Below are 26020 nucleotides of genomic sequence, written 5' to 3'. Positions count from 1 at the left end.
CCTCCTCATTTTATCCTCACAACCACCCTGTGAGGTAGGTTAGACTGAGGGTGAGTGAGTGAGAGAGAGCTTCATGGCTACCAAGAGATTTGAAGCCTGGTCTCCCTGGTCTTAGTCCAGCGATCTAAGTGCTACCACTCTGGCTCTCATCTTTCCTTGGAGCTAAATATTCCTGGTTCTTTGCTCTGATGTCACATGCCTTACATTTCACACATTTTATCCGTTTTGAACACTCTGAATCCTTCCTGGTTTGAATCCATCTTACTTCGAACACAGTGACCCAAATTGGACAGGGTTGTTCTATACGGTGCTGAGTGGGACACACCGATTGCATTCTTTTCAGCGTGTAAGTCTTTGGGTCATCCCCCCCTTTTTTTGTAACCATCATGGTGCTGATTTAGATTCTGACAATAGTCTAATTGCAAGTCCATCTCAGATACCAAAGCCTAGCCTAGTCTCATTCCCTTGGATCCAAATGGGTTCTGTGTGAACTGAAATGTACTTCTACTTCAGATTGAGTCCTCCTCTTGCTGCAACTTCTCTCACCGCATGTGAGAGTGCCCCAGTCATCAGGAGCAGATTTAGTGGGAGGGAACAAGGCGATGCAAAGTGAATAGGAAAACCAAAAAACCCCAGTTCTGTGGTGAAACTATGTTCTGCACATGGAACTGGAGCTCAAACCATCTATAGCAGGCATGTCCAACTCCCAAGAGACAGTGATCTACTCCCAGTATTAAAAAACTGGCAGTGATTACCCATCGTCATTGGAGAGAGGAGGATGGTGGCTGGATTGCACAGTTTTTTTAGCTTTTCCCCCGTAACCTTTTGTACACGATAAGGATCCTGCGATCTACTACGATCAGCCGGGGATCTACCAGTAGATCACAATCTACTGGTTGGACATCCCTGATCTATAGTATTGAAATACATGTGTGCATTTGTCCTACCTATTGCATCCTTAAATGGCCTTTCGTCATTTCCCTCCAGGCTTATTGCCTCTGTTGATGCCCTGATGTGGAGGGCTTTCAGTTCCTTAGCTGGGTACAGGCTCAGAGCGTGTGAATTCTGGCTGTCCCAATTTGGGACTCGCTGGCTCCAGTGCTGCTGGTATCACAGAACTGGTTGGTTTCTCTTTGTTGGAGTTGAAACCTAGGCAGCAGAGTGAGGGGAGAGCCCTGAAAATACCACAATGATTCCCCAGTTATATAGCATTTAGATTCCTCAGGAGGGATTTGTTTTTATTCCTTGTACTCCAGCAGTTACAAGAAATAATTAAAATACTGTATCCTTTTGCTTTTTTCATAGGAATCAAGGAAGAACAGAAGTAAGTAGATAAAATACAAATATTATGAAAGTATATTTTGTATTGGAGTATATTAGAATAGGTGGGTTACATATTTTCATGTTCTGTGTTGTATTTCATCTAACAGTATAAACCTTTTCTGAGAAGGTACATGTTATCTTTTCTGTTTCACACTTGTGATACTTAAACATAATTGCTAAATAAATTAACATTTATTAATTCCCTTTAACAGAGCTTGTGTCAAAGCTTGACATTGGGGTGCTTAACCCTTTTGTTTATTCCCTTTTCCCTCCTATAAAAAGCATGCAAGACACTATTTTAATGTTTAAATAACAATAACTCTTATCTACTGTGTCCTTGCACTTGTTAGATTAAGTGCATATGTACAAGACAGGCAGGTATTACTTATGTTACTAATGTATTACATAAATTTATCGCTAAGACTAAAACTCTTGCAGACTCTGACTAACTCTAAGGCAGACAGCAGCAGAACAGAACAGACCCCCTGCTCAGCTGCTCTAACAGCACAAAAAGGCTGTTATTAAAGATTATTATTAACTGACATAACTGTACTACCTTACACAGCTGTCTCAGGCACAAGGTATATGTCCTCACAAGATTCTTTCTTAGAATGTTGCAATCCTTGTGAGTATTCACCCATTACATAGCATCTTGGATGCTCATGTCTCACTGTAAACCCTACTGGAGTCCCTAGGCATCTTGTACTTTTCCTTCTGGCAACTCCTGCAGCCAAGCTGGTGTCAAATGTAGTCCAAAGGAAAGCAAAGTAGTATATCAGCAAGACTGAGGGGGAGCTGGGGAAACCCAGCCAGATAGGTGGGTTTCTCCCAGTATGCCCCACGGAGGACCTTAAGGTCCATAAATAGCAACACCTTAGTGGTCCCGGACCCTAAGGAAGTTAGATTAGCTTCAACCAGAACCAGGGCCTTTTCAGCGCTGGCTCCTGCCTGGTGGAACGCTCTGTCTCATGAGACCAGGGTCCTGCAGAATCTGATTTCTTTCCGCAGGGCCTGTAAGACAGAGTTGTTCCGCCTGGCCTTAGGCTTGGAGCCAATTTGATTCCCTCCCCCTCTTTCTTTTCCTTTCTCCTCCTGTGATGAGGCTGCATTTTAATATTTTAATGTTTAAATATTTTAAAGTTGTATTTTAATCTTGTTTTTTAAGTTCTATTCATTCAACTTGTTTTTATTATTGCTTGTTAGCCGCCCTGAGCCCGGCCTTGGCTGGGGAGGGCGGGGTATAAATAAAAATTATTATTATTATTATTAATAATAATAATAATAATAATAAATTGTTGTTGTTGTTGTCTGGGCAGCCCAGGACTTCCATATATACAGGCTTGTGCCCTGGAGAGGTTATGTTGGTGTTGGTAATGCAGCAAAAACAATGCAGGAAGCAGCACTTTACTCCTGATGGCACACTCTTCCCTTGTCTCTCGTGACAGACTGATGCCAACAACATTGAACAATGAATTAATTCTCCAAAGCAGTCGACAGTTCCTTTTCCATAAGAAATATTTATTGCAGTGTTTGGTTTTCAGGTATCTTTCACTTTGAATGAAGATCTTGCCAACATTGATGATATTGGTGGGAAGCCAACTTCCATCAGTGCACCCAGAGAACACCCTTTTCTCTTACAAAGTGTCGGAGGACAGATGTTAACTGTGTTCACAGAGAGTTCACTGGGTAAGTTGGAGGAAAATTGATAGTTAACTAAAGTTTTGCAAAATGAGAGGTGTTTGCTAAATTGAACTTCTACATCCAGATTTTTTTGAGATGGTTTCTTTGGTTTGGACTTTTTTCTGTTTTGATTCTTGTGGTGTAGCATAAACAATTAAAAGCGACCCCTGACTATTAGGTCCAGTCGTGGTCAACTCTGGGGTTGCGGCGCTTATCTCGCTTTCTGGCCGAGGGAGCTGGCGTACAGCTTCCGGGTCATGTGGCCAGCATGACTAAGCCACTTCTGGCGAACCAGAGCACCACATGGAAACTCCGTTGCCTTTCCCACCGGAGTGGTACCTATTTATCTACTTGCACTTTGACGTGCTTCTGAACTGCTACATTGGCAGAAGCAGGGACTGAGCAACAGGAGCTCACCCCATCGCGGGGATTCAAACCGATGACCTTCTGATCAGCAAGTCCTAGGCTCTGTGGTTTAACCCACAGCGCCACCCGCGTCCCAGCATAAACAATTAGTATGGAACAAAATGATGGTAATTGCCAGAATTCTAAAATTTTTAACTCTGAACGTTTTTGTAGGCAGATTCTTTTGTATTAAAATGTCATAAGAACATAAGAAGAGCCGGGTGAATTAGGCAAATGGTCTATCTAACCCATTGTCCTGTTCTCATGGTGGCCCACCAGATCACAGAACTGTGGAGTTGAAAGGGATCCAGAGGGTTATGCAATGCAGGAGTTTCAACTAAAGCATCCATGGCAGAGGGCCATCCAACCTCTGCTAAAAGCCTTCAAGGGAGGAGAGTCCACAACCTCCTGAGGGAGTCTTTTCTACTGTTGAACAGCTCTTACTGCCAGAAAGTTCTCCCTGATGTTTTCTCAGACTCTCTCTTCTTGTAACTTGGTTCGAATCCTACCCTTGGGAGCAGGAGAAAACAGTCTTTCTCCATTAAAAAAGAAGCAGCAGCTTCTTAAGCTTTTTGAAATTGGGCTTCCTAAAGTCCAGGGTACATGTCTGACTCCACTCAGCTTTCCCTTGCCTCTACATCCCAGGAGGACATGATCACTTCCCCCCAAATTTCCCAGTACTTCCACTTTGTTGATCAATTCTTCCCTATTGGTGAGGACCAGGTCCAAGACAGATGATCCCCTTGTTGCTTCTTCCACTTTTTGGGAAGCAAAATGTGGGAGGCAATGGAGGAATTTGTTGGACCTTCCTCTGAAATCATTGGCTTGGAATGTAGCAAATGGGTTATCGGCATACTCATTCATGTTCAGTAGCCTTGGATGGGAAGAGGCCGGGTCTAGTATGGACAGTGGGTGGAAGAATCGAACCCTGATGTTGGGTCACATAAGTTATGAGAAGGAATCATATAAAATGTTTCTGTTTCTTCGAAGCCTTTGGTGCCTAGTACCCCCTCCCATGTGTGGTGCCATTTGGCTATCAATTCCATGCATTTGATTCAAGGTAATATACAGTATATGTGGGGCTACCTTTTGAAAATGGTCTGTAAACTACAACGGTCCTGGAAAATGACAGCTAGATTGTTAACAGGGACCAGATGCTTTGGCCTTATTATTCTGATCCTTGCCTGCCTCTACAGACTTTGATTTGATTTATTTATATGGTTGATTTTAAGTTTGACTGTTGTCTATTGTTCTCAGAGCTGGAATATCTCTTTAAAAGGGGGGTGCTGCTTAGTTGGCTGGTAAATGCGAGCCCTAGTTATTTGACTTTGCTGAGCTATTTTTTGTTGTTGTTTGTGCATGAAATATAAACTACATTTTGTTCTGTAAACATTGCCATATGTACATAACTGGTTGCCATGCAACAGTGCAATTTGTGCTACCCATTGTTTTGTCTTTATTGCTGTCCCAGTTCTACGTCTCTTGCATATATTTCAATATTAATAGGCCACCATGAGCAAATTAGGTGTTTCTTTTCCCAAATATACACTTACTGTGTAACCTAGTGAACAATTACACACTATTTTAAATTAAGACTGGCATTTTTATCAGCCTAACAGCAGTAAAATGCTGCTGTAGAGTAAAAAAAAAAAGCAGACACAATGGTGGTTCATTGCTGCAGTTTTCAGATATGAGTAAAGTGACAGCTTGGTAGATCACATGTTTTGCATTTAAAGATTTCGGATTCAGTTCTCAGAACTTTCAATTAAAGTAGTGTTTTAAGACTTCCAAATTTAGCACACCTGTTCCAATCTGCTTTCTATGGACCAGCCATCCAGGATCAGTTGTCTGTTCCACGGGAGAGATCCTTTCACAAAGCAATGTGTATTGTGTTTAAGAATCTGTGGATAAGAAGTAATCTCATGCTAGCGTTAGAAGAAAAATATAGCTCTATATCTCTCTCCCTCTAAACCCACATAATGGCATAAGCAGTAACTTTTACTGCTTTTGCCAGTGTCTTGTAGTGGTTAGAGTGTTGGACTAGGACCTTGAAGACCAGGGTTCAAATCCTTACTCAGCCATGAAGCCTGTTTGGTGACCTTGTACTTACTCTCTCTCTGCCTAAGCTACTGCACAGTCGTTTGTGAGGATAATTCAAAGTGTTGGTGCTGACCTTTAAAGCCCTAAATGGCCTCGGTCCAGTATATCTGAAGGAGCGTCTCTTCCCCCCCATTGTTCTGCCCAGACACTGAGGTCCAGCGCCCAGGTCCTTCTGGCGATTCCCTTACTGCAAGAAGTGAGGTTACAGGGAACCAGTCAGAGGGCCTTCTCGGTAGTGGCACCCGCCCTGTGGAACGCCTTCCCATCCGATGTCAGTGAGAAGAGCAACCATATGACATTTAGAAGACATCTGAAGGCAGCCCTGTTTAGGGAAGTTTTTAATGTTTGAAGTTTTATTCTGTTTTTAATGTTCTGTTGGGACCCACCCAGAGTGGCTGGGGAAACCCAACCAGATGGGCGGGGTATAAATACTACTACTATTACTACACAAAATTTTACATTTGAGAATCAGTTTTCTGGCATGGTTGGACTTTGGCAAGTTATCTCTTAGAGCCAAACTCTGTGTGATGTTAAATTCACATGTAATGTTGCATGTAATTTCACTCTTAATCATGGGGCTGTTAGCATTAAAATGGGGGAAAGTGGTGCCATCTCCACTACACTCCTCATAATCCAGTCTGGGTGCTGATTCTCCTACTCTAAACCCCAATTTTATAGCTTGAGTGGGACAGATGGTTTTAGAAAGAGGCGTGGAAGAGCTTCAAACAGTAGATCACGATTGACTGAAAAGCCTTATGTTGTTCAGGATTGGACTACAGGGAGTTTATAGCATTCCATAACGTTGAGTTACAAATAGGAACACTCTTAATATTGAATTGTAAAGTCCTAAACCTTATTTTATTGTCATTTACAGAAAGTCAGACAGATGAAAAACCTGAAATCAGCAACAGTGGTAAGTGTTGGCTGCAATAACTTGTTTACGGAGATAATAAAAAACAACACTAACTGATTCATTGCTACAAATTCCTTGAATTGTTCAAAATCTAGACTTTATGCAGGTGGTTACATTGAAACTTTAAAATCGTTTGGATGTATTTCTGCTTTCCTTTGGCTACTTAATATCATTGCAGTTTGCAAATGCTTGGTGAGGGAATTTCGCAAGCTAGTTATGATCGTCTTCATTTCAAAAAACCACTTCAGGTTTTGTGATATATAACAAATAATCACAATTGTAGGGGATGGGCAGACTTGCATGATCTAGTGCAAAAGACAGAGAATTCCATAAATCTGAGTCCAAGGATTTGTGTGTATCAAAACTCTAATAAACACATCCAGTTGTGGATACCTCAAACTCTCTTCATTGCAGCCATATAATTTAGGGTGGGGGCTATTTTCTTGCTGGTATTATTCCATGGATGTGTGGCTTCCTGCTCCCAAGGCAGTTAAAGGTTGCCTGTTTGGCAAGGTTGGTTCTGTTTTATTTTTTTATAGTTACCATAAAGGTAAAGGACCCCTAACAATTAAGTCCAGTCGCAGATGACTCTGGGGTTGCGGCGCTCATCTCGCTTTATTGGCCAAGGGAGCCAGCGTACAGCTTCCGGGTCATGTGGCCAGCATGTCTAAGCCACTTCTGGTGAATCAGAGCAGCACACGGAAATGCTGTTTACCTTCCCGCCAGAGTGGTACCTATTTATCTACTTGCACTTTTGGTGTGCTTTTGAACTACTAGGTTGGCAGGAGCTGCGACCGAGCAACAGGAGCTCACCCCACCGTGGGGATTCGAACCGCCAACCTTCTGATCGGCAAACCCAAGCAGCTCAGTGGTTTAGACCACAGCGCCACCCGCGTCCCTTACCAATTATCTTAATCTGGTGTTTAACAAAAGCCTCCAGGAAGACCCATGTTTGTAAGCTTGGAAGGCTGTTCCATGCAGTCACAGTCACAAACCAGTTTGCTGATCTCCCAGTACAGGCATGACCACTACCCAGTCCTCCTTAAAAATTATCTCATTTCCATGACAAAAACTTGGACTCAGCACTTAAAAGAACTTGAACTGAGGCTGCCATACAGTGAGATTACCCAGACACAATTGTGTTGCAGGAATCTCATCGACACAAATCCTCCAAGTCACCTTTACCTAAGGGTTGATGGCTCAGTGAGCAACTGTGCACACCTGCCTCTTCAAAGCCAGGGATGGGGCTTCCCTCTTCACTAAGCAATGGCCATTTCAGATGGGAAAATCTAGCAGACCTAAATGGCAGGTTTCTTTTTGTAATTAGGTAAAGGTAAAGGGACCCCTGACCATTAGGTCCAGTCATGACCGACTCTGGGGTTGCGGCGCTCATCTCGCTTTATTGGCCGAGGGAGCCAGCGTACAGCTTCCGGGTCATGTGGCCATCATGACTAAGCTGCTTCTGGCGAACCAGAGCAGTGCACGGAAACGCCGTTTACCTTCCCGTCGGAGCGGTACCTATTTATCTACTTGCACTTTGATGTGCTTTCAAACTGCTAGGTTGGCAAGAGCAGGGACCGAACAACGGGAGCTCACCCCATCACGGGGATTCGAACCGCCAACCTTCTGATTGGCAAGTCTTAGGCTCTGTGGTTTAACCCACAGCACCACCCGCATCCCTTCTGGCTTGCATATATGCACCAAATTCCAGCCAACATGCGTTTCTTAAGGACACTTTGCAAAATACTGAATGCCTTCAAAGAAAGCTCAGTTGTAATTGGAGGTGACATTAACTGCTGCCCTAACGACTTCATAGATCGCAGCTCTTCCTGTTCTTTAAGAAGCAGCCAAGATAATCAGTTGCAGAGCATAATTGCCTACTGGGGCCTAACAGACACTTGGAGACATCTATCATATTTTCTCGTCTATAATACGCCCCCATGTATAAGACGCCCCCTATTTTGGGGGACTCAGATTTAGGAAAATGGGGGGGGGGGAGGGAGATGTATTTGTGTATAAGACGCCCCCTAATTTTTGACATTACAGTGCTGCCTCGCAAGACGAAATTAATCCGTTCCACGAGTCTCTTCGTCTTACGGTTTTTTCGTCTTGTGAAGCACGGCTATTAGCGGCTTAGCGGCTTTAAGAAAAAGGAAACAAACTCGCAAGAACTCGCAAGACGTTTCGTCCTGCGAAGCAAGCCCATAGGGAAATTCGTCTTGCGGAACGACTCAAAAAACGGAAAACTCTTTCGTCTTGCGCGTTTTTCGTCTTGCGAGGCATTCGTCTTGCGAGGTACCACTGTATTTTTAAGGGAAAAAACATAGTCTTATACATGGAAAATTACAGTAAATCCCACAGCACATGAATTCTCTTCTGATCCTGGTTCTCTCCCCTATACTGGAAAGGCTGTGGAGAGATAGGCTCATATTGTCATGCATGGTGGAATTGCATGTTGGTATACTCCTTTTGGGAAAGGGTGTTTTATGTTATTTCCAAAATTATGCAACAACTCTTCCCACCAAATTCAGCTCTCGCCGTCTTATCATTAGACCCAAATTTAACAATGACCTTAAATGCAGATATTTAGTATTTTATCTGTTATCTTTATTTTATTTTATTTTTTAACATTACAAACATCCATTTAAACAAAATAACACTGATACAACCTTGGGGTTCTCTGAACCCCCGGACTCTCCCTCCCACCCCGGTTTTCAAAATGTACATTTTTTTCTTTACCACATTTGATTACATTTATCTAAGTTTAATTTAACCCTTTTTTGTTTTTAGACTTTTGGTTTTTGCAAATTACAAGTGTTATAAAAATCCTGCTAACATCTTCAAGTGTTTACAGTGTTCTTTAATATAGTCTATGTATTTTTTTCTATTTTGTATTAAATTTGTTGTCCTCTTCCAGTCATCTTTGCCATTTCAGCATATTCCATTGTCTTCATAATCCACTTCATAATCCACTCTTCTTTAGTTGGTGTTTTCTCTTCCTTCCATGCCTGCGCGTAAAGCATTCTCGCAGCTGTCGGCATATACATGAACAGTCTTTCCATATCCTTTGGTAATTCTTCTCCTATTATATCTATTTAAAAGGCTTCTTGTTTTTTAACAAAAGTTATCTTAAACATTTTTTTTTTCAATTCATTATATGTCATTTCCCAGAATGCCTTTACCTTTTTGAACGTCTACCACATATGGTAAAACGTGCCTTCTTTCTCTTTACACTTCCAGAATATGTTAGTATTATTTTTATACATTTTTGCTAGTCTTACCGGAGTTAAATACCATCTATACATCATTTTAATATAGTTCTCTTTTAACGTACAGCATGCTGTAAATTTCAAGTCCTCCTTCCACAGTCTTTCCCAATCTGCAAGCTGTATATTATACCCCACATCTTTTGCCCAGTGAATTATTACTGCTTTTACCTCTTCATCTTTAGTTTCCCATGTATTTTATCTGTTATCAGCAGCCCAATTAACAATAGCCCAATACACAGTCTGTAGAAATCCCCATTGAAATCTGGTTAAAAAATATTTGGAATGTGGCTCTGTTGCAATGCGCTACTTGCCACAGAAGGGTAATTAAAAGCAATTCAAGGATGGACACTTTTGGTGAAACTTGGCTTGTTTTTCCTTTATAAATGAGATGAAATATACTTTGATTCCACCCTCAACACTAGAATCTCTGTGGAGAGGCTACTTGAGTTGATAATGCATAAATAAATGTATTGCTTGTTTACTATGTACTGCATAAGAAAGTGAATAAAATGTACCACTGGACAGGTTACTGTAGTTACCATATTTTTTGTTCTATAAGACGCATATTTTTTGTTCTATAAGACGCACCTAGTTTTTGGAGGAGGAGAACAAGAAAAAAATAATATTCTGAATCCCAGAAGCCACAACAGCAAGAGGGATCTGGCTTCTGGGACAGCCTCTTGCTGTTCTGGCTTCTGGGATAGCCACTGAAGCCTCTCCCAGGCAGGGGGATGACCCTTCCCCCACCTCCCGCAAAAGCCAGCCAAGAGCTGCACACTCTTTAAAGGGAGTGTGGCTCTTGTGGGCTTTTCTATGAGGTGGGAGAAGGACAGCCTGTCAGTGATGGGCTGCCCTTCTCCCTCCTCGGGGAAAAGCCCGCAAGAGCCGCGCTCCCTTTAAAGAGCGCGTGGAGCGTGTTTGCGGCTCTTGGGGGCTTTTCCCAGAGGAGGGAGAAGGGTCTGATGGGCTGCGTCAGTCCCTTCTCCCTCCTTGGGGAAAAGCCCCCAAGAGCTGCACACATGCTAGGCACGGCTCTTTAAACAGCGCGGCTCTTGGGGGCTTTTCTGGGAGGTGGGGGAAGGGACAGAGCCCTGTACTCTGGCCCTTCCCCCCCACCTCCCGCAAGAGCTGCGTGAAGCCTGCATAGGGCAGCGGGATGAAGGCACCCTCTCCCTGTTCTGGCTTCTGGCTTAGCTGAGCAGCCTGCATTCGCTCCATAAGACGCACACACATTTCCCCTTACTTTTTAGGAGGGAAAAAGTGCGTCTTATTGAGCAAAAAATACAGTATATGTTGTTGTATTTAAATGAAAAAGAAATGGAAAAAATGGAAGCGAAAGCTTTTGATCTCTTCACTTTCACACTGGGGAAGGAGAGGAGAGCAGGAGACCATGAGCCCAAGACTCATTCCCATTGTTACAACCCATAGTTTCTCATGTTGCCAAAAGAGCTCCTACTATGATGCTAGCTTCTTCCATGATGCTATGGCATGAGAAGCTAACCCTCAGGTATATCAGTTCAATTCTGAGAATGCTTGCCTTCTAATATAATGACTTAATAGCAAGCTTCAGTCATTGTCTTAATGCTCTGCAGTTACTTAAAAAACTAATCACACAGTCATGGTAACTGATGGTTTAGTGCAAACTTGTTCGGAGAAAATGTTTGATGTGACACTTTGTGAGCAATAGCCTCCTCCATATTTTATGGTTACAGAATTGTATTTTTGACAGCATGGGAAGCAGAGCCATTTCTGATTTGTTAGGGCAGTTAATGAGGCTGCCGGCTGCCAGATATCCTATTCTTTAAGCATTGGATTTAAATATCAAAGGAAATCTTTGCTTTATCTGGTATGTATTTTCTTATTGCAAAACCTGGGACAACTCAAATAGAATAGCTTCATGTGGCTTCATCCCATTTAGATATCATATTCATGAAAGTGGTTGGTGGCTATCAATGGAAGTTATCAGGCTCACACTGTTTCTAGCCCTACCCAGACATAAGAGATATCTGAAAAGGCCAAGTCTGTAGTCTGTATGACATGTGGGCTGGTGCTACTCCTTAATTAATTTCAGCAGGAGCTGCTGAAAGAATCCAAAGAACCCCATGCTTCACTTTTTAGAAATTCTTTTGGACCTTATTGGAACAATGTAATGACCAAAATTATTAGCAGATTAGAAACAAATAGGAAAGATCAAGCTAATGTTGTAAAAATATTTATAACCAGCCTTTAATCCTTTAAAGTGTGGGCATAATCCAAGGTCTAGCACGTTAAGTGGTAAGTAAACATGAAGCTGTGCCCTTGAGATTTGTATGTCAGAGAGCCATGTACGCATCACACTTTCCTGTGCCATCTGATGTAGTCCTGCATCTATCTTTTGAGAATCATAGTTCCCATTGGAATCCAATTCTGCTGTCTGGCAATAATCCCAGAAACTGTTCTGTTCTTACTAGAACAGGCAATGGGCCCCATATGGCCCTGGGGCTTTGATGGATGGAAACGAAAAGCTGAAATTTCAGTTATTTAGGAGTAGAAATACTTGTCTTGAGAGTACCCTGGCTACCTGCAAAATATATAAATCTGGATCGGTCTTGGGAACGTGTCCCTCCCTTCCTTCCTTCCTTCCTTCCTTCCTTCCTTCCTTCCTTCCTTCCTTCCTTCCTTCCTTCCTTCCTTCCTTCCTTCCTTCCTAGAAAGATGTCCCCCTTTTTTCCTTTTTCGACTTTAACCATGGCAAAAAATATAACATTGAACCCTACAGTTAAGAGTAGCACAACATTTGAAGGAATTTGCACTGGATATGTAGAGGGGGAGTAAACTTTCATTATTTACTGAATTTTATTTACTGAATCTTTATTTACTGAATTTACAAGCATAGCTTGTGGGAAGCCAATATTGCACCTCTACTAGATTTCATTCTTTGATCCCTGACAATTTTCTCCCATGCTCAAACCTTTCTCAGTCCTCTAATATGGTGGTTCCCAACTTTATGAGTATGAATACCACCTTTTAAGAAATGTGGACCCCTCACATTCTAATTGTTGTGATTTTAGGCTCTGTTAATTGTGAAAATACATAATGACAAAAAACTTATAATAAAATGTGCCAAAATCAAAGAAAGCAGGGAAAAAATCATTTATTTCCCCATCATACTCAGCAACTAACAATCCAAGGATTAATTCCAAAAGGTATTAAATATAAATGTAATCATAAATATAAATCTGTTTGACCCCCAATGTACCCACTGATTAACCCAATTTATTCAAAAGGTATGAAATACCATTTTTATTTATAATTATAAATTTATTCATTTATTTATCCATTATAGTGGTCAGCAATCCCAAGAAATCAATCATACCGAACTAAATACTAATTTCCCCCCCAGTGAACTCAATTGAAACAATCCCCAAAAGGATGAAAAGGAGAACTTGCATTGCCACTAATATAATATGTTCCTTTGTGTCAAATCAGAGCTATCAATTGTACACTTCAATGAATCCCTGTCACTGTGAATAAAGCTACACAACATAGCTAATTTGATTCTATTTTATTTATACTTAACATTTTATTCATTCCTGTTTTTTTTATAAGCCAACTGGCATGAGCAGCAAATGCAACTCAGAACAGCAGACAGCTCAAATGAACTAAGCCAGCCCCCAGCCCAGGAATTAGGCAACTCCTAAACCTGGATGCGGGTGGCACTGTGGGTAAAAGCCTCAGCGCCTAGGGCTTGCCGATCGAAAGGTCGCGGTTCGAATCCCCGCGGCGGGGTGCGCTCCCGTTGCTCGGTCCCAGCGCCTGCCAACCTAGCAGTTCGAAAGCACCCTCGGGTGCAAGTAGATAAATAGGGACTGCTTTCTAGGGGGAAGGTAAACGGCGTTTCGGTGTGCAGCTCTGGCTCGCCAGAGCAGCGATGTCACGCTGGTCATGTGACCCGGAAGTGTCTTCGGACAGCGCTGGCCCCTGGCCTCTTGAGTGAGATGGGCGCACAACCCCAGAGTCTGGCAAGACTGGCCCGTACGGGCAGGGGTACCTTTACCTTTACCTTAAACCTGGAATGGGAAGGCGGGTGGTGCTGTGGTCTAAACCACAGAGCCTAGGGCTTGCTGATCGGAAGGTCGGTGGTTTGAATCCCTATGACGGGGTGAGCTCCCGTTGCTCGGTCCCAGCTCTTGCCAACCTAGCAGTTCGAAAGCACATCAAAGTGCAAGTAGATAAATAGGTACCGCTCCGGCGGGAAGGTAAACGGCGTTTCTGTGCGCTGCTCTGGTTCGCCAGAAGCGGCTTAGTCATGCTGGCCACATGACCCAGAAGCTGTCTGCGGACAAACGCCGGCTCCCTCAGCCTATAGAGCGAGATGAGCACCGCAACCCCAGAGTCGTCCGCGACTGGACCTAACGGTCAGGGGTACCTTTACCTATCCCTGGACTGTATCCCAATAAAGCAACAAAAGGAACCCCCAATATCACCAAAACTAATGAACATGAATATAGTCAGTAGTTAAGAGGCAACCCCCCCCCCACTTATGGTCCATGCCATAACCACTAAAATCAAATTGAAGACTTTCATTCTGCCTCCTACCAGAAATCCCCGTGTATAGGGCAATGTAAAGGCACGGGTGGTGCTGTGGGTTAAACCACAGAGCCTAGGACTTGCCGATCAGAAGGTCGGTGGTTCGAATCCCCGCAACGGGGTGAGCTCCCATTGCTCAGTCCCTTCTCCTGCCAACCTAGCAGTTCGAAAGCATGTCAAAGTGCAAGTAGATAAATAGGTACCACTTCGGCGGGAAGGTAAACGGCGTTTCCGTGCGCTGCTCTGGTTCGCCAGAAGTGGCTTAGTCATTCTGGCCACATGACCTGGAAGCTGTACGCCGGCTGCCTTGGCCAATAAAGCGAGATGAGTGTCGCAACCCCAGAGTCGGTCACGACTGGACATAATGGTCAGGGGTCCCTTTACCTTTACCTAAAGGCCAGAAACCCCCAGTGCAAAACGCTTCTTCAGGCAAAGCAGCAAGGAGGGGAAGCAGTGCTAGAAACCACTGCATTCCTGTGCCTTGCCCCCAGGTTCTTCAGGTGCATCTCATACCAAGCACCAACCAAGGAAAGTGAGGAAGGCACAGGCCACACCCACACCAACAACCAGTCCCTTTCAGCAACTGCAAGCCTCCCAGTGATCATGCAGGGCTCCTAGGGATGCTGCTATGAAGAGGCAGCGGGAATCAGTCAAGTGCTAGCTGGAGGATCATTACTTGTGGACCCCTTGGGATAACTCCATGGGCCCTCAGGGGTCCATAACCCACAAGTTAGGAACTACCTCTCTGTCAAATGAAATCCAGAAAATGGGGGGCGGGGGGCAAGAGAGACCTAATGCACATATACAGACAAACTTGTACAGTGGTGCCCCGCAAGACGAATGCCTCGCAAGACAGAAAACCCGCTAGACGAAAGGGTTTTCCTTTTTGGAGGTGCTTCGCAAAACGAATTTCCTATGGGCTTGCTTCGCAAGACGAAAATGTCTTGCGAGTTCCTGCGGGGTCCCCCCCCTTTTCCCCAAGCCGCTAAGCCGCTTACCAGCTGATCCGCTAAGCCGCTTAACAGCTGATCCGCTAAGCCGCTTAACAGCTGATCCGCTAAGCCGCTTATCAACTGATCCGCTAATCCGCTAAGCCGCTAATGGGCTTGCTTCGCAAGACGAAAAAACCGCAAGACGAAGAGACTCGCGGAACGGATTATTTTCGTCTTGCGAGGCACCACTGTACAGACTTCCCCATCTTTTTGATCTTTAGCAAATCACCTCTTTCTCCATTGCATCACAAGTGGGTTTTTAAAAAAAAATAATTCTGGGGGTTTAAGAAGCATTTTGTGATTTGTGCTTGCAGCTGATGATTGGTAAAGTAAGGACAGAGCCCTCTTTTGCGGACTGATAGCTGTTCCTCTGGAACAGGGTCCCGATCACTGCATACCAACCTGGGACCACATCCATTTGATGTTCTGCAAAGCACCCACTATATCTATTTTGTGATTCCAAAGACATGAAAAGTAGTTGTAGTGCGCTTATTGGGGGACATACGCTTCAGAAGCATTGGCAGGTTATAAGAACTGATATTTCTATATCCTTGTTGGTAAATGAAAACTTTATTATTGACAATCTGGTGTGTTGCACCTCTCTTTTGATCAGAGACTGAGCTACAAATTGGAAAGTCCCCAGTATGAACCTCTCCTCTTGCATACACTTGCTGCTTAGCTTTTAGACAAACCATTATTTCTCATACTCTGCTCATACTCTCACACTATATACTCAGTATACTAGGGCATATTTTGCATATTTGTAGAGCTTTGAAAAGGCCTCTACAAATACTAAGTGGCTGTTAGTGTTAAACTTGCTGGAGATCAAAATTCTGTGTGACATCACTGGGTTCTGTATGTCATTTTCTCACTCGTAGAAGTGCAAAAAACCTCTAGACATAATTGTCATCATCATCTTATTTTGTTCAAAGATTTATCATTATATACTTAAAGTACAGCTCATTGTTTTAGTCAAGATGGGCATAACTAACGCTTGTGGTTATAGTTCAGAATTTAAAATTTGTAGAGCATCTGCCTACATTTCTTTCCTCCTCTAGCCAGAACATGTTTTCTACCAAACCACTGCAATGTTGATATGTTGATTTAAGGAAGACCTGCAATACAGGATCCTAAAAAGCAGGGTTTTGTGGAAATGAAGTTTGAATATTTTTTTTAGTTCAATAGCTATGTGAAATTAGTAAGCAAGATAGAAACAGCGTAATCGCATTTTACTCATCACTTACATCGCAAAATATATAATCTTTACAGCAAACAACAAAACTGGGTTCCTTTATAATAAATCATATTTTCGAAGTACAAGATAAAAATCTCCTGTATAGCTTTTTGAAATGGAGTGGGCATGTTTATATATCTTCTGTAATTATTCAGTATGACTTGCATTTAAACCAGCAAGTAAAAACTGAAACTTAATTGGTATTTGAAAACCAGGATGTATTTAGTTAGAAAACTGTGTATGTTGAAAAGAAAACACTTTTATCATTCTTGAGTGAAATAGGATGTACTGCATATTAGCCACAAAATCACATACTAATATTTTAGCTAGATTCTGTGGTAAAGAGACAGGAGAGAGGAGACAGAGATGTAAATTGCTTCAGCATTCAGTCTGATTTTTTAAATCATGTTTAGTAAGTATCTCTTTTATTAATAAATTTAGGCACAAAGAACTCATAGATGGATGTTACAGTTTACATACCATTAGCTCACATTTATTCATTAGCAGCAGTGCTCTGTGGTGTACAGAGTTGAATAAATCATTTTGCGATGTCTTGAAGTTTAATTAGATTTACAGGCTGCATGCTTGTGGCCTTTTGTCTATTGAGAGAAGAAGTAATTACTTGATAAAATGAAGTGCATCACTGTGAACAATTGACCCTTTGGAACAGTCCAGGCTGGTCAGCAACCGAAATCCACATTTCAGTGCCATCATTATAGCTTCAAACTTAAGAGTTTCCAAGGTGCACACGAAAGTATTGTCTTCCTTCAAAACAAGCCGAGTCCCATTTTCTGACTTTATGAAGTATTTGAACTGGATAATGTTGGAAGAGATTGAAAACTCTTCTGGAAAGCCATCCAGCCTGCTTTTGGATACCAAAACAATGCGCGATTTTATTTTTGTTATGAAATCAGGAGCATTGCAAAAAATCCGAAGGCCCTGCGAACGGTCGTGGCTGTCTGTTATCTCCAGAAAGGTAGTCTCTCTGGCTGCGAGCTGCTCCTTTTCCCACCTTATTTTCACTGCATCAGCTAACACTTTAAGCTGGAAAAAATCTGCCTCTCTTGCCAGAAGATGGTTTTCTTTAAATCCCTCTGGTAGAAGCAATTCTCCATTCCGTAGGAAGTTCAGAACGTGCCTAAAGAGCAGCCCATCCCTGTCTATAAAATAATGGCCATCTGCATCAGACGGACAGAGAACCTTTCCATTGACAACTCTTTCCAAAAAAGAGTCTGGATACTTGGTTAGTGTTTGCTTTTGCGTAACGTACAAATATCCACCAACGTTGAGAGTAATTGGAGACATTTTACAATTCTTGCCTTGATCGGTGCCTTCCGAGTCGTTGCATTTTTTGTTGCTCTCCATTTCACGCCCGTTTTGTGCTCCGCTCTTTAAGACGCCTTTCTTGCTTTGTCCTCCTTTTGCTTTGTATGGAGATTTCGTCAAAAAGGCACCGTTATTTAGCTCTAGAACAATGATAGAATGGGAGTGCTGGAAGCATTGCATGAGCTTCTCGGCAACAGCCTTGCAGTAGGTGGCGTAGAAGCTATATGTATGCAGTGTGATACTGGGAATATGACTGGAAGATGCAATTTGCATTTAACCGTATAAGGGCAAGAGGATGGCAGGCGAGAAAGGCGTCTTAGTTATTTTTCCTCTTGAAGACTCTGAAGTTTAAATGATTAAGAAGTGTCCTTTGTTTATGCAGAAAGAAATTAGCTGTTTGTCTGCATCTTGGTATTAAGTGGAAACATAGTATATTGAAAATTATGAAATGGTGGAGGAATCCTAGCTATTTGTTGTAAAATACTTTTCAAAAAGGGTTACCAAACAGTAACCTCAAAAACCTTTAATATTTATGTTTTTCAACCATTTTTAAAGCTTTTCGTCATCCTGTTGCATTTTGCTCGTGCACCTTGCTCTGAAACGCAACAGTTGATAATATTGTCATAAAATTAAACGTAGTGTTAAAAAAACAGTGTTTTATATAAAATGGATTTCTAGGGTGAACCTGCTTTTTAACCATATAAAGCAGTCTGGGATTCCCCCCCCCCCTTCAATAGAAAATAATTTTATTGGCAAAAATTTTGCTAGTAGAGATGACTTAATTGGTTTGAATTTATATGGCTATATTTGACAGATCAGTTCAGTTTCTGGTTAAAATGACACTGCTGTTGCAATGTGAAAGCAAGCTGGTAGGTTTGTCACAAATCTTTGTATATACCACACAATATTACAGCTTAGCAACACTTCAGCGATGAGAAAATGACCACAACATGGCACTGAAACAGCAGCACTGTTTCTTCTTGTAGCAGCCATGGCTTTCAGTCTCAGATCTTAAACAACTGATTCTCCCTTTGCAAATATTTGCAAAAAAGGTAGATGACAAGGAAAGCTGTGCAAGTATGGATGTCTACTTCGTGTAAGAAAGGTTGGGTCTGCAGATTTGTATTCCACAGCAAGAGGAGGGGGGGGGATTAACTCTTTCAACATCATCTACTTGCTATTTGCTATTTGCTGTGGCATAGCTACAGCATTAAGGAAGATTTCTATAGACAAGAATCAAGCAGTATATTAACTTTAATTCTTTTTAATGTTTAGGCTGCCCGATCCATGCCAAAATGTATTCACGTTTGAGATTCCTGCATTTGCAAAGGGTTGGACTAGATGACCCTCTGGGGTCCATGACTCATATAATTCAGGTGTTATCCACACAGTTTCCGCTAGTGCCGAATCCACTGTCATACAACAAGCAACGCTAATCTTTTTACAGGTTTTAGAGGTGCATTTGCTCTCGCCATGTACATGCCAAAAAAGAAGTTAGCTTTTCCTCCTGCGTACAAGCGAGGGCAATGCTTGCACAACAGGATTAGGAGCTGCAAGGATGGACAGAGAGCTAGCCAGGATGTCTTAAGAATACTGCCACCTGGGCTGGGCATTTTCTTCTCATAGCCTAGTTTCGGAATCTAGGTATTATCGCCACATTTTCAGACAGTTCTCCATAACCATGAGGCTTAGTCATATGCTAGTTATTTATTATGTTTGCATGAGTCTAAAATAGGAACAGATAGGAACCAACAGCTTAATAGACTGTACTTCAAAGATTACATCTAAGTGTGCAAATGGTTTGTCCATATTTTATATTTATATCAGTATACCTAGTGGATGGGACGCGGGTGGCGCTGTGGGTTAAACCACAGAGCCTAGGACTTGCTGATCAGAAGGTTGGCGGTTCGAATCCCCGCAATGGGGTGAGCTCCTGTTGCTCGGTCCCTGCTCCTGCCCACCTAGCAGTTTGAAAGCACATCAAAGTGCAAGTAGATAAATAGGTACCACTCCGGCGGGAAGGTAAATGGCATTTCCATGCGCTGCTCTGGTTCGCCAGAAGCGGCTTAGTCATGCTGGCCACATGACCCGGAAGCTGTCTGCGGACAAACGCCGTCTCCCTCGGCCAATAAAGCGAGATGAGCGCCACAACCCCAGAGTCATCTGCAACTGGACCTAGTGGTCAGTGTTCCCTTTATCCCTTTACCTTTACCTTTAGTGGATAGAGCTGATACAGTGTTGGGGTTACCTGTACATTGTGTTTTTGAGTTATTCTTTCCCGAGGATGAAATTGCTACTAAATCCCCCTGTGCCGACTGAACAAAATTGTATGCTGCTGTTGTGAATCTACAAAAGCATAACTATAACCTGGTTGTAGGGTATCCTTGGCAATACCCATATACTAGAGGAACACACCTGTGTATGGGGGAAAGGATGCAGTCTTTGAAGATGTTTGACAACAATTTCCTCATATACAGTGGTACCTCGGGTTACAGACGCTTCAGGTTACAGACTCTGCTAACCCAGAAATAGTATCTCGGGTTAAGAACTTTGCTTCAGGATGAGAATAGAAATTGCGTGGCAGCAGCGGGAGGCCCCATTAGCTAAAGTGGTCTTATGGTTAAGAACAGTTTCAGGTTAAGAACGGATCTCCAGAACAAATTAAGTTCTTAACCCGAGGTACCACTGTACTGGAATAGGACAAGAGCATGTGCTGTCAATAGCCTGATGGTTTGTTTTGTTAGAACTGTTGATTGGACTGATTCTACTACAGAAGTAAAAACGTTTTGAAAAAATCTTGGGCATATCAAGTGCTTTATCACACTCAAAGCATAAATAAAAATACAACTTATGAAAATGGCTACCGTTCATACTCATATGACTTTTGCTGGTAATCTGGGTTTGCTTCTATTTCAGAAAAACTGTCTCTGGAAGGAATAGTAGTCCAGCGTGCAGAGTGCAGACCTGCAGCCAATGAAAATTACATGAAGTTGAAAAGGTGAGCCTTTCTTTCTGTTTTTTTATTAAATCTGTTGTATGGTAGCTTGGTATAACATTGTATTTCACATGGCTACAGTGATGCCTATACATGGATGGTTGTTAAATTGAGTGTATCATAATTTTCAGTCGATCCCTTGAAGAAAGGTGATATTTGAAACACATTGGGATGATCATGTTTCATTATTTATTCAGGTATTCTATTATTATTAAAATAGAATCCTGTATCGGTCACTGGCAGCACAACTTCCCCCCTTTTTTCTTTCTTTTTGCTTTGGACTCTCAGATTCATCAGCCCCAGCAAACATTGTCAGTGGCCTGGGATGGTGGGATATGTTGTCCGGCAACATCTGGAGAACTATAGGTTACCCACCAATTCCTTACACTATTCATTTTAAGGGACACCATGGCAACAAATTTATGCTATGCAACTTGCATTCTGTGGCAGTAGATTGGCCACAAGCATCTCATCACATTTTCTTTTAATGCTGAAAACCTCAAAGAAGACAATAAAGTTCAAACCTGTTTTTTCCATTTCATTTCATGCAGGGGGATGCATGTGTTTTTGTGACCAATGTAACACACCAATGCAACACATTGTGAGCAATGCAACACACTTAATCAATGTATGTTTTATTGTCCTAAGATCATTTGGTTTTGTTTCTTAGGTAAAACTTATTTTCAGTTCAGCAAATGAGAGAGTAGAGCTGTTCAACAAAGGCCCCGTATAATTGTGGAAAAGTCAGTGTCTCAAGGTAGTGAGGCCTTGAATAGTTGTCCTTGATTTGAGGATACCAGATAGAATAATAGATTCTGGTTGGTGTCATGGTAGAAGATCCAATTTCTAAGTTCTCCATTTGGAGATTATAAGCCGAAAGCTTGTCTAGACAATTTGTGCCCAACTTCCTGTCCTTAATTGCTCCAACCAACAGAGCTTGGTGAGAATATGGTCCTCAAAGGCATTTAGTCTACCCCAGTATCTAAGGTAGGCTAGATCAAATCTGGCTGCTATCAAGGGGAGACCCAACAGCTCTAAGATGAGCCGATGGAGTCCCTGGAGGAAACCCTAGTATTTGCCTCATAAATCTATTTTGTAGAACTTTTTGTTCATATTTGACACCAGTTCCCCAAATTTCAGCCCCGTAAAGCATTTGTGCGCATAGATCTTGAGGGCAGAATTGATTAGCTGCCACCTTTCAAATGGAAAAAACCTGTATAACTAACTGGCCAGTAGAACAGGCAGGTGATAACTTAATTGCATTCATTTGGCATTTCCATGAAAGCTTTTCATCAATTAGCAATCCTGGATATTTAAACATATGTACTCATTCAAGTATATGACGATCGAATGACCACTTGGACTTAGTAACCCTCTTACTCAACGTGACAACTTTGGGTTTTAGCATAATTTCCTTTTAGATGTTGTTTTTTACACAGTTGATCAAATTTAACTAGCATCCTTCCAATTTTGTTCAAAGAAAGCAGAACTAGGGGTTCAGCCAGTAACAGAATGGACGCTCTACAATTCCCAAAGCAGAAACAGTTTCCAATGCGGTAGTTGCATTAGTGCAAGGACTTCTGTTTGCACCGTAGATCTTCCCCTTCTAATTGCCCCATATCCTCTCCAAATCTGCTCTGGAGGGTTGGGGGAATACAGTGATACCTCGGTTTATGAACTTACCATAATTCGTTCGGGAAGTCCATTCTTAAAGCAAAGCATTCTTAAACCGAGGCGCACTTTCCCTACTGAGGCCTCCCGTCACTGGTGCCCTTCCACCATTCATCTTCTGTTCGTCTTCCGGGGCAAAGTTCGCTAACCGGAGCACCTACTTCCGGTTTTGCAGAGTTCGTTCACCGAATAGTTCGTAGATCGAGGTACCACTGAACTTTGAACAGATTTAGGGGATCCACAGGGAGAGAAGAGGGAGGGGCAGTTCCATTGTTCAGCCAGAAATTATTGTGGTTGTGGAGCTACTTCACTGGATACTACCAAAAATATTTCCTGCAAATCCTACTATACAGTAAGTGCAGGAGGAGGTTAAAAGAATCCCTGCCTCTGACAAAATGGCGAAAGAAAAATGTGAAAATAAGAGGCTTAGGTATGTCTCTTGCTGTGCAGAAGCTGAAGTCCAGGCATTCATAAAGAATTCACTTTATAGGCAGCATACAATGGTAAACATGTCTACTCTGAAGTAAATCTCTTTGTGATTACCTGCTCCTAGGTAAGTGGCTACAGGACTGCAAAATCTAATAGTTTTAAGACAATTAAGTTTGTAAGATTTGTTGTTGCTTTTTAAACGTAACAAGGTTGGGATCTGTAGCTGGTTCATCCACAAATAGGCCTTGATTTTTCAATTTCAGCAACTATAGAGGACAAAAAAAGCAACCCACCTGATGTTTGTTATGTGGTCCTTTAAAATGAAAACTGGCTTTGGCTCCTGTTTTTATTTGTGTTGCAGGGTCTTTGCAAATGTATTCCTCGGGGCTATAAAAGCTCTCCATGGTGTTCACAGAGGCCTAGCACTTATGACACATTATTTTGTTTGGAGAAGAGGTAAACATCACCTGAGCTGAGAAATTGCATCTTTGCCAAGAAGACAGGGAGAGAGCAAAAGAAAACTTGCTCCAACTTTTAATTTTAGCACATATGCTACAGAAATACATAGAATAATAGTGAGAAACTTTCTGAGGTTGGAGGAGAGCTTTCTGTTGAAAAGTTGCATTTTAAAAAAAATCTGAAAATGAGAGACCTTTCACTTTCATGGCTTAATAGTGAGAGCCTGATGGCAGAAGAATCAAAGTTATTATTTTCTTAGCGATCATATCCTTGGAACCAAAGTTTTCTCAGAATAATTATTCTCTTAAACCTGAGCATTTATCTTTTATTTGGCCAAAAAAATTACTGGAAGAATAATTCACTGGGTTGTTTTTTGTTTTTTGTTTTAATTTTTGTATGGGCTATCACAATATGAACTGTAAGATTAGCTAGGGGTTGAATTATAGCACTTAAGTATTTATATTTCATCCATTTCACTATACCGTATTTCTCGGTAATGTGCAATCTGTAGTGCACAATCTTATTTCATTGCAGGGGGCTGGACTGGATAACCCTTATAATCCCGTCCAACTCTATAATTCTATGATTTGTTATATTCTGTTTCCACCATTTCCATTAGTTGAGGTGTGGCTCCTTCACTTGAGTATTATAACTCTATTTATAGCAACAATCAAAGCTTTATAGGCTGCCAGTTTTGCAATAGTTCAGCCTAAGATGTGAATCCCCTTTTGACAGAAGGGGCACAGAGCAGGGTTGCCCCTTGTCCAATTGCTCTTTGCCCTCTCTCTGAACCCCCTGGTGACAGTAATACGTAATAATTGAAATCTGTGTGGTTTTCTGGGGGGCAGATGGAAGAAGAGCCTCTGAGCAGATGGTATAACCTTACCAGCATTGTCAAAAGAACTTTGTAAATATGAAAGGGTAGCAGGCCTTAGAACTAATCTGGATAATCTTTAATAATGTATTTCAGTGTACCCAAAATGATCAACTGTGCCTAAAATAATTGGTAAATGTTCCACCAAGTTAAAAGGTACCAAAACCTAGGAATCTGGATACCCCGAAACATGAATAAATTGTATGCTTTCAATTATGTTCCCTTAGTGAAAAAATTAAAAAAGGACATAGGCAGACAGAATAAATTACAATCACAGGTGTTAGGAAGAACTGTAATGGCACAAATGGTGATACTTCCAAAAAATATATTATTATTTTGAGTTCTCCCCATCCATCTTCAAACAAGTATTTTGAAAAAATGGCCAAAAAAGAGGTATCTGTGTTTGGATTTCAGAAAAAGAAACCCAGGTTGGCCATGATTCTAGAAAACTGGGGCAGGGGGTAGATGGGAAATTCCTCCATTTTCGTCGTACTATGATGCTTTTCATTTGGGGCAGCTTAGTTTTATTTTGAGAAAGATTGCTTAAAAATGGATTGTGTTGCAGCATGAGATGTTACCACATATGGATTTAGAGGTATTAGGTAAAGGTAAAGGTGCCCCTGACCGTTAGGTCCAGTTGCGGATGACTTTGGGGTTGCGGTGCTCATCTTGCTTTACTGGCCGAGGGAGCTGGCGTTTGTCCGCAGGCAGCTTCCAGGTATGTGGCCAGCATGACTAAGCCACTTCTGGCGAAACCAGAGCAACGCACGGAAACGCCGTTTACCTTCCCGCTGGAGTAGTACCTATTTATCTACTTGCACTTTTGGTGTGCTTTCGAACTGCTAGGTGGGCAGGAGCTGGGACTGAATAACAGGAACTCACCCCCTCGCAGGGATTCGAACTGCTGACCTTCTGTTCGGCAAGCCCTAGGCTCTGTGGTTTAGATACAAAAAAATCACAAGCCATATACTTTCAATTGGATCAGGATATGGAAAGTCATTGCAGGGTCATTTTCTCCAGTATGTTCCCGTCTGTTTCCACTGAGATATTATCCTCAGGTTGTTGATTCTCCTTCATAGAAAACCCATTTTTTCTTGGGAAAAGAAAAATTGTGTTTAATTTACAAGATTTCTACATTAATTGTAATCCTATATTCATGGAACAATTTGCCTTGAAGGTGTGGGACCATGGGTTCAATTGGCTACAGGCTCATCAATTTAAACCTTGCATCAGTGTTTGCAAATATATGCTACTAGGCCTCTAACCAATTTCAAATGAAATGTCCTAAATAAAGGACATCAAGGCAGAGGCTATTTAATACCAGCTATTTAAGGTGACCTTTTGGACATTACAACAGGTTTGTCGTTCTTATTATAGGAAACAAACCGCTTCTTCTTCTTGGCTTAGCATACAAAGACCAGACACCCTGGGTTTGCACTTGCTCGTGTGCTAGGTCCAGTATATAGATCATATTAATGTGTCCGGAAGATCTCAATTATTCAGCAGCAGTTCACTTATAGGCCATGCTGACACTACTCTCAGAGCCTCTCATATTCTTTAACACTTGGGTCTTTCCCAGTCCCAGAGTTACTCATCTGCTATTTACTTTGTCATTCCAAAATTGAATAAACATGGATAATCTTTCATCAAATATGTTTTGATAATTGTTACCTATTGCTTCCCTAATCACGTTTGCTTTATCAGCAAGACAATTGCCCAAGTTTTCTTCAGCCATTGTGTCATTGCTGGAGGATTTTTTACTCTTCCAAAATTTAGCAATA

The 26020-nt window shown here is 41.9% G+C and overlaps 2 protein-coding genes across 2 annotated transcripts in view; one reads left to right on the top strand and one right to left on the bottom strand.

The window, feature by feature from the left end:
* Positions 1-26020, top strand: part of GTF2F2 (general transcription factor IIF subunit 2) — a 59228-nt gene that overhangs the window by 8028 nt on the left and 25180 nt on the right. The window contains exons 3-6 of the mRNA XM_081911848.1: positions 1306-1324; positions 2865-3009; positions 6383-6421; positions 20728-20809. Coding sequence (XP_081767974.1) covers positions 1306-1324; positions 2865-3009; positions 6383-6421; positions 20728-20809 — 285 coding nt within the window. The remainder of the gene's footprint in view (positions 1-1305; positions 1325-2864; positions 3010-6382; positions 6422-20727; positions 20810-26020) is intronic.
* KCTD4 (potassium channel tetramerization domain containing 4) lies at positions 16877-18252 on the bottom strand. Its single transcript, XM_081911862.1, has one exon. It carries the CDS (start codon positions 18082-18084, stop codon positions 17104-17106), a length of 981 nt encoding a protein of 326 aa, XP_081767988.1. The 5' UTR covers positions 18085-18252; the 3' UTR covers positions 16877-17103.

Source organism: Podarcis melisellensis, assembly GCF_964234715.1.
Source record: "Podarcis melisellensis genome assembly, chromosome: 5".
Taxonomy (NCBI): Eukaryota; Metazoa; Chordata; class Lepidosauria; order Squamata; family Lacertidae; genus Podarcis; species Podarcis melisellensis.
Note: the sequence above shows the minus strand (reverse complement) of the source record. Positions and strands in the feature narration are given on the sequence as shown.

What these genes read in the sequence shown, in the direction of transcription:
- KCTD4 (XM_081911862.1), bottom strand. Translation starts at nt 18,084, where the DNA reads ATGCAAATTGCATCTTCCAGTCATATTCCCAGTATCACACTGCATACA.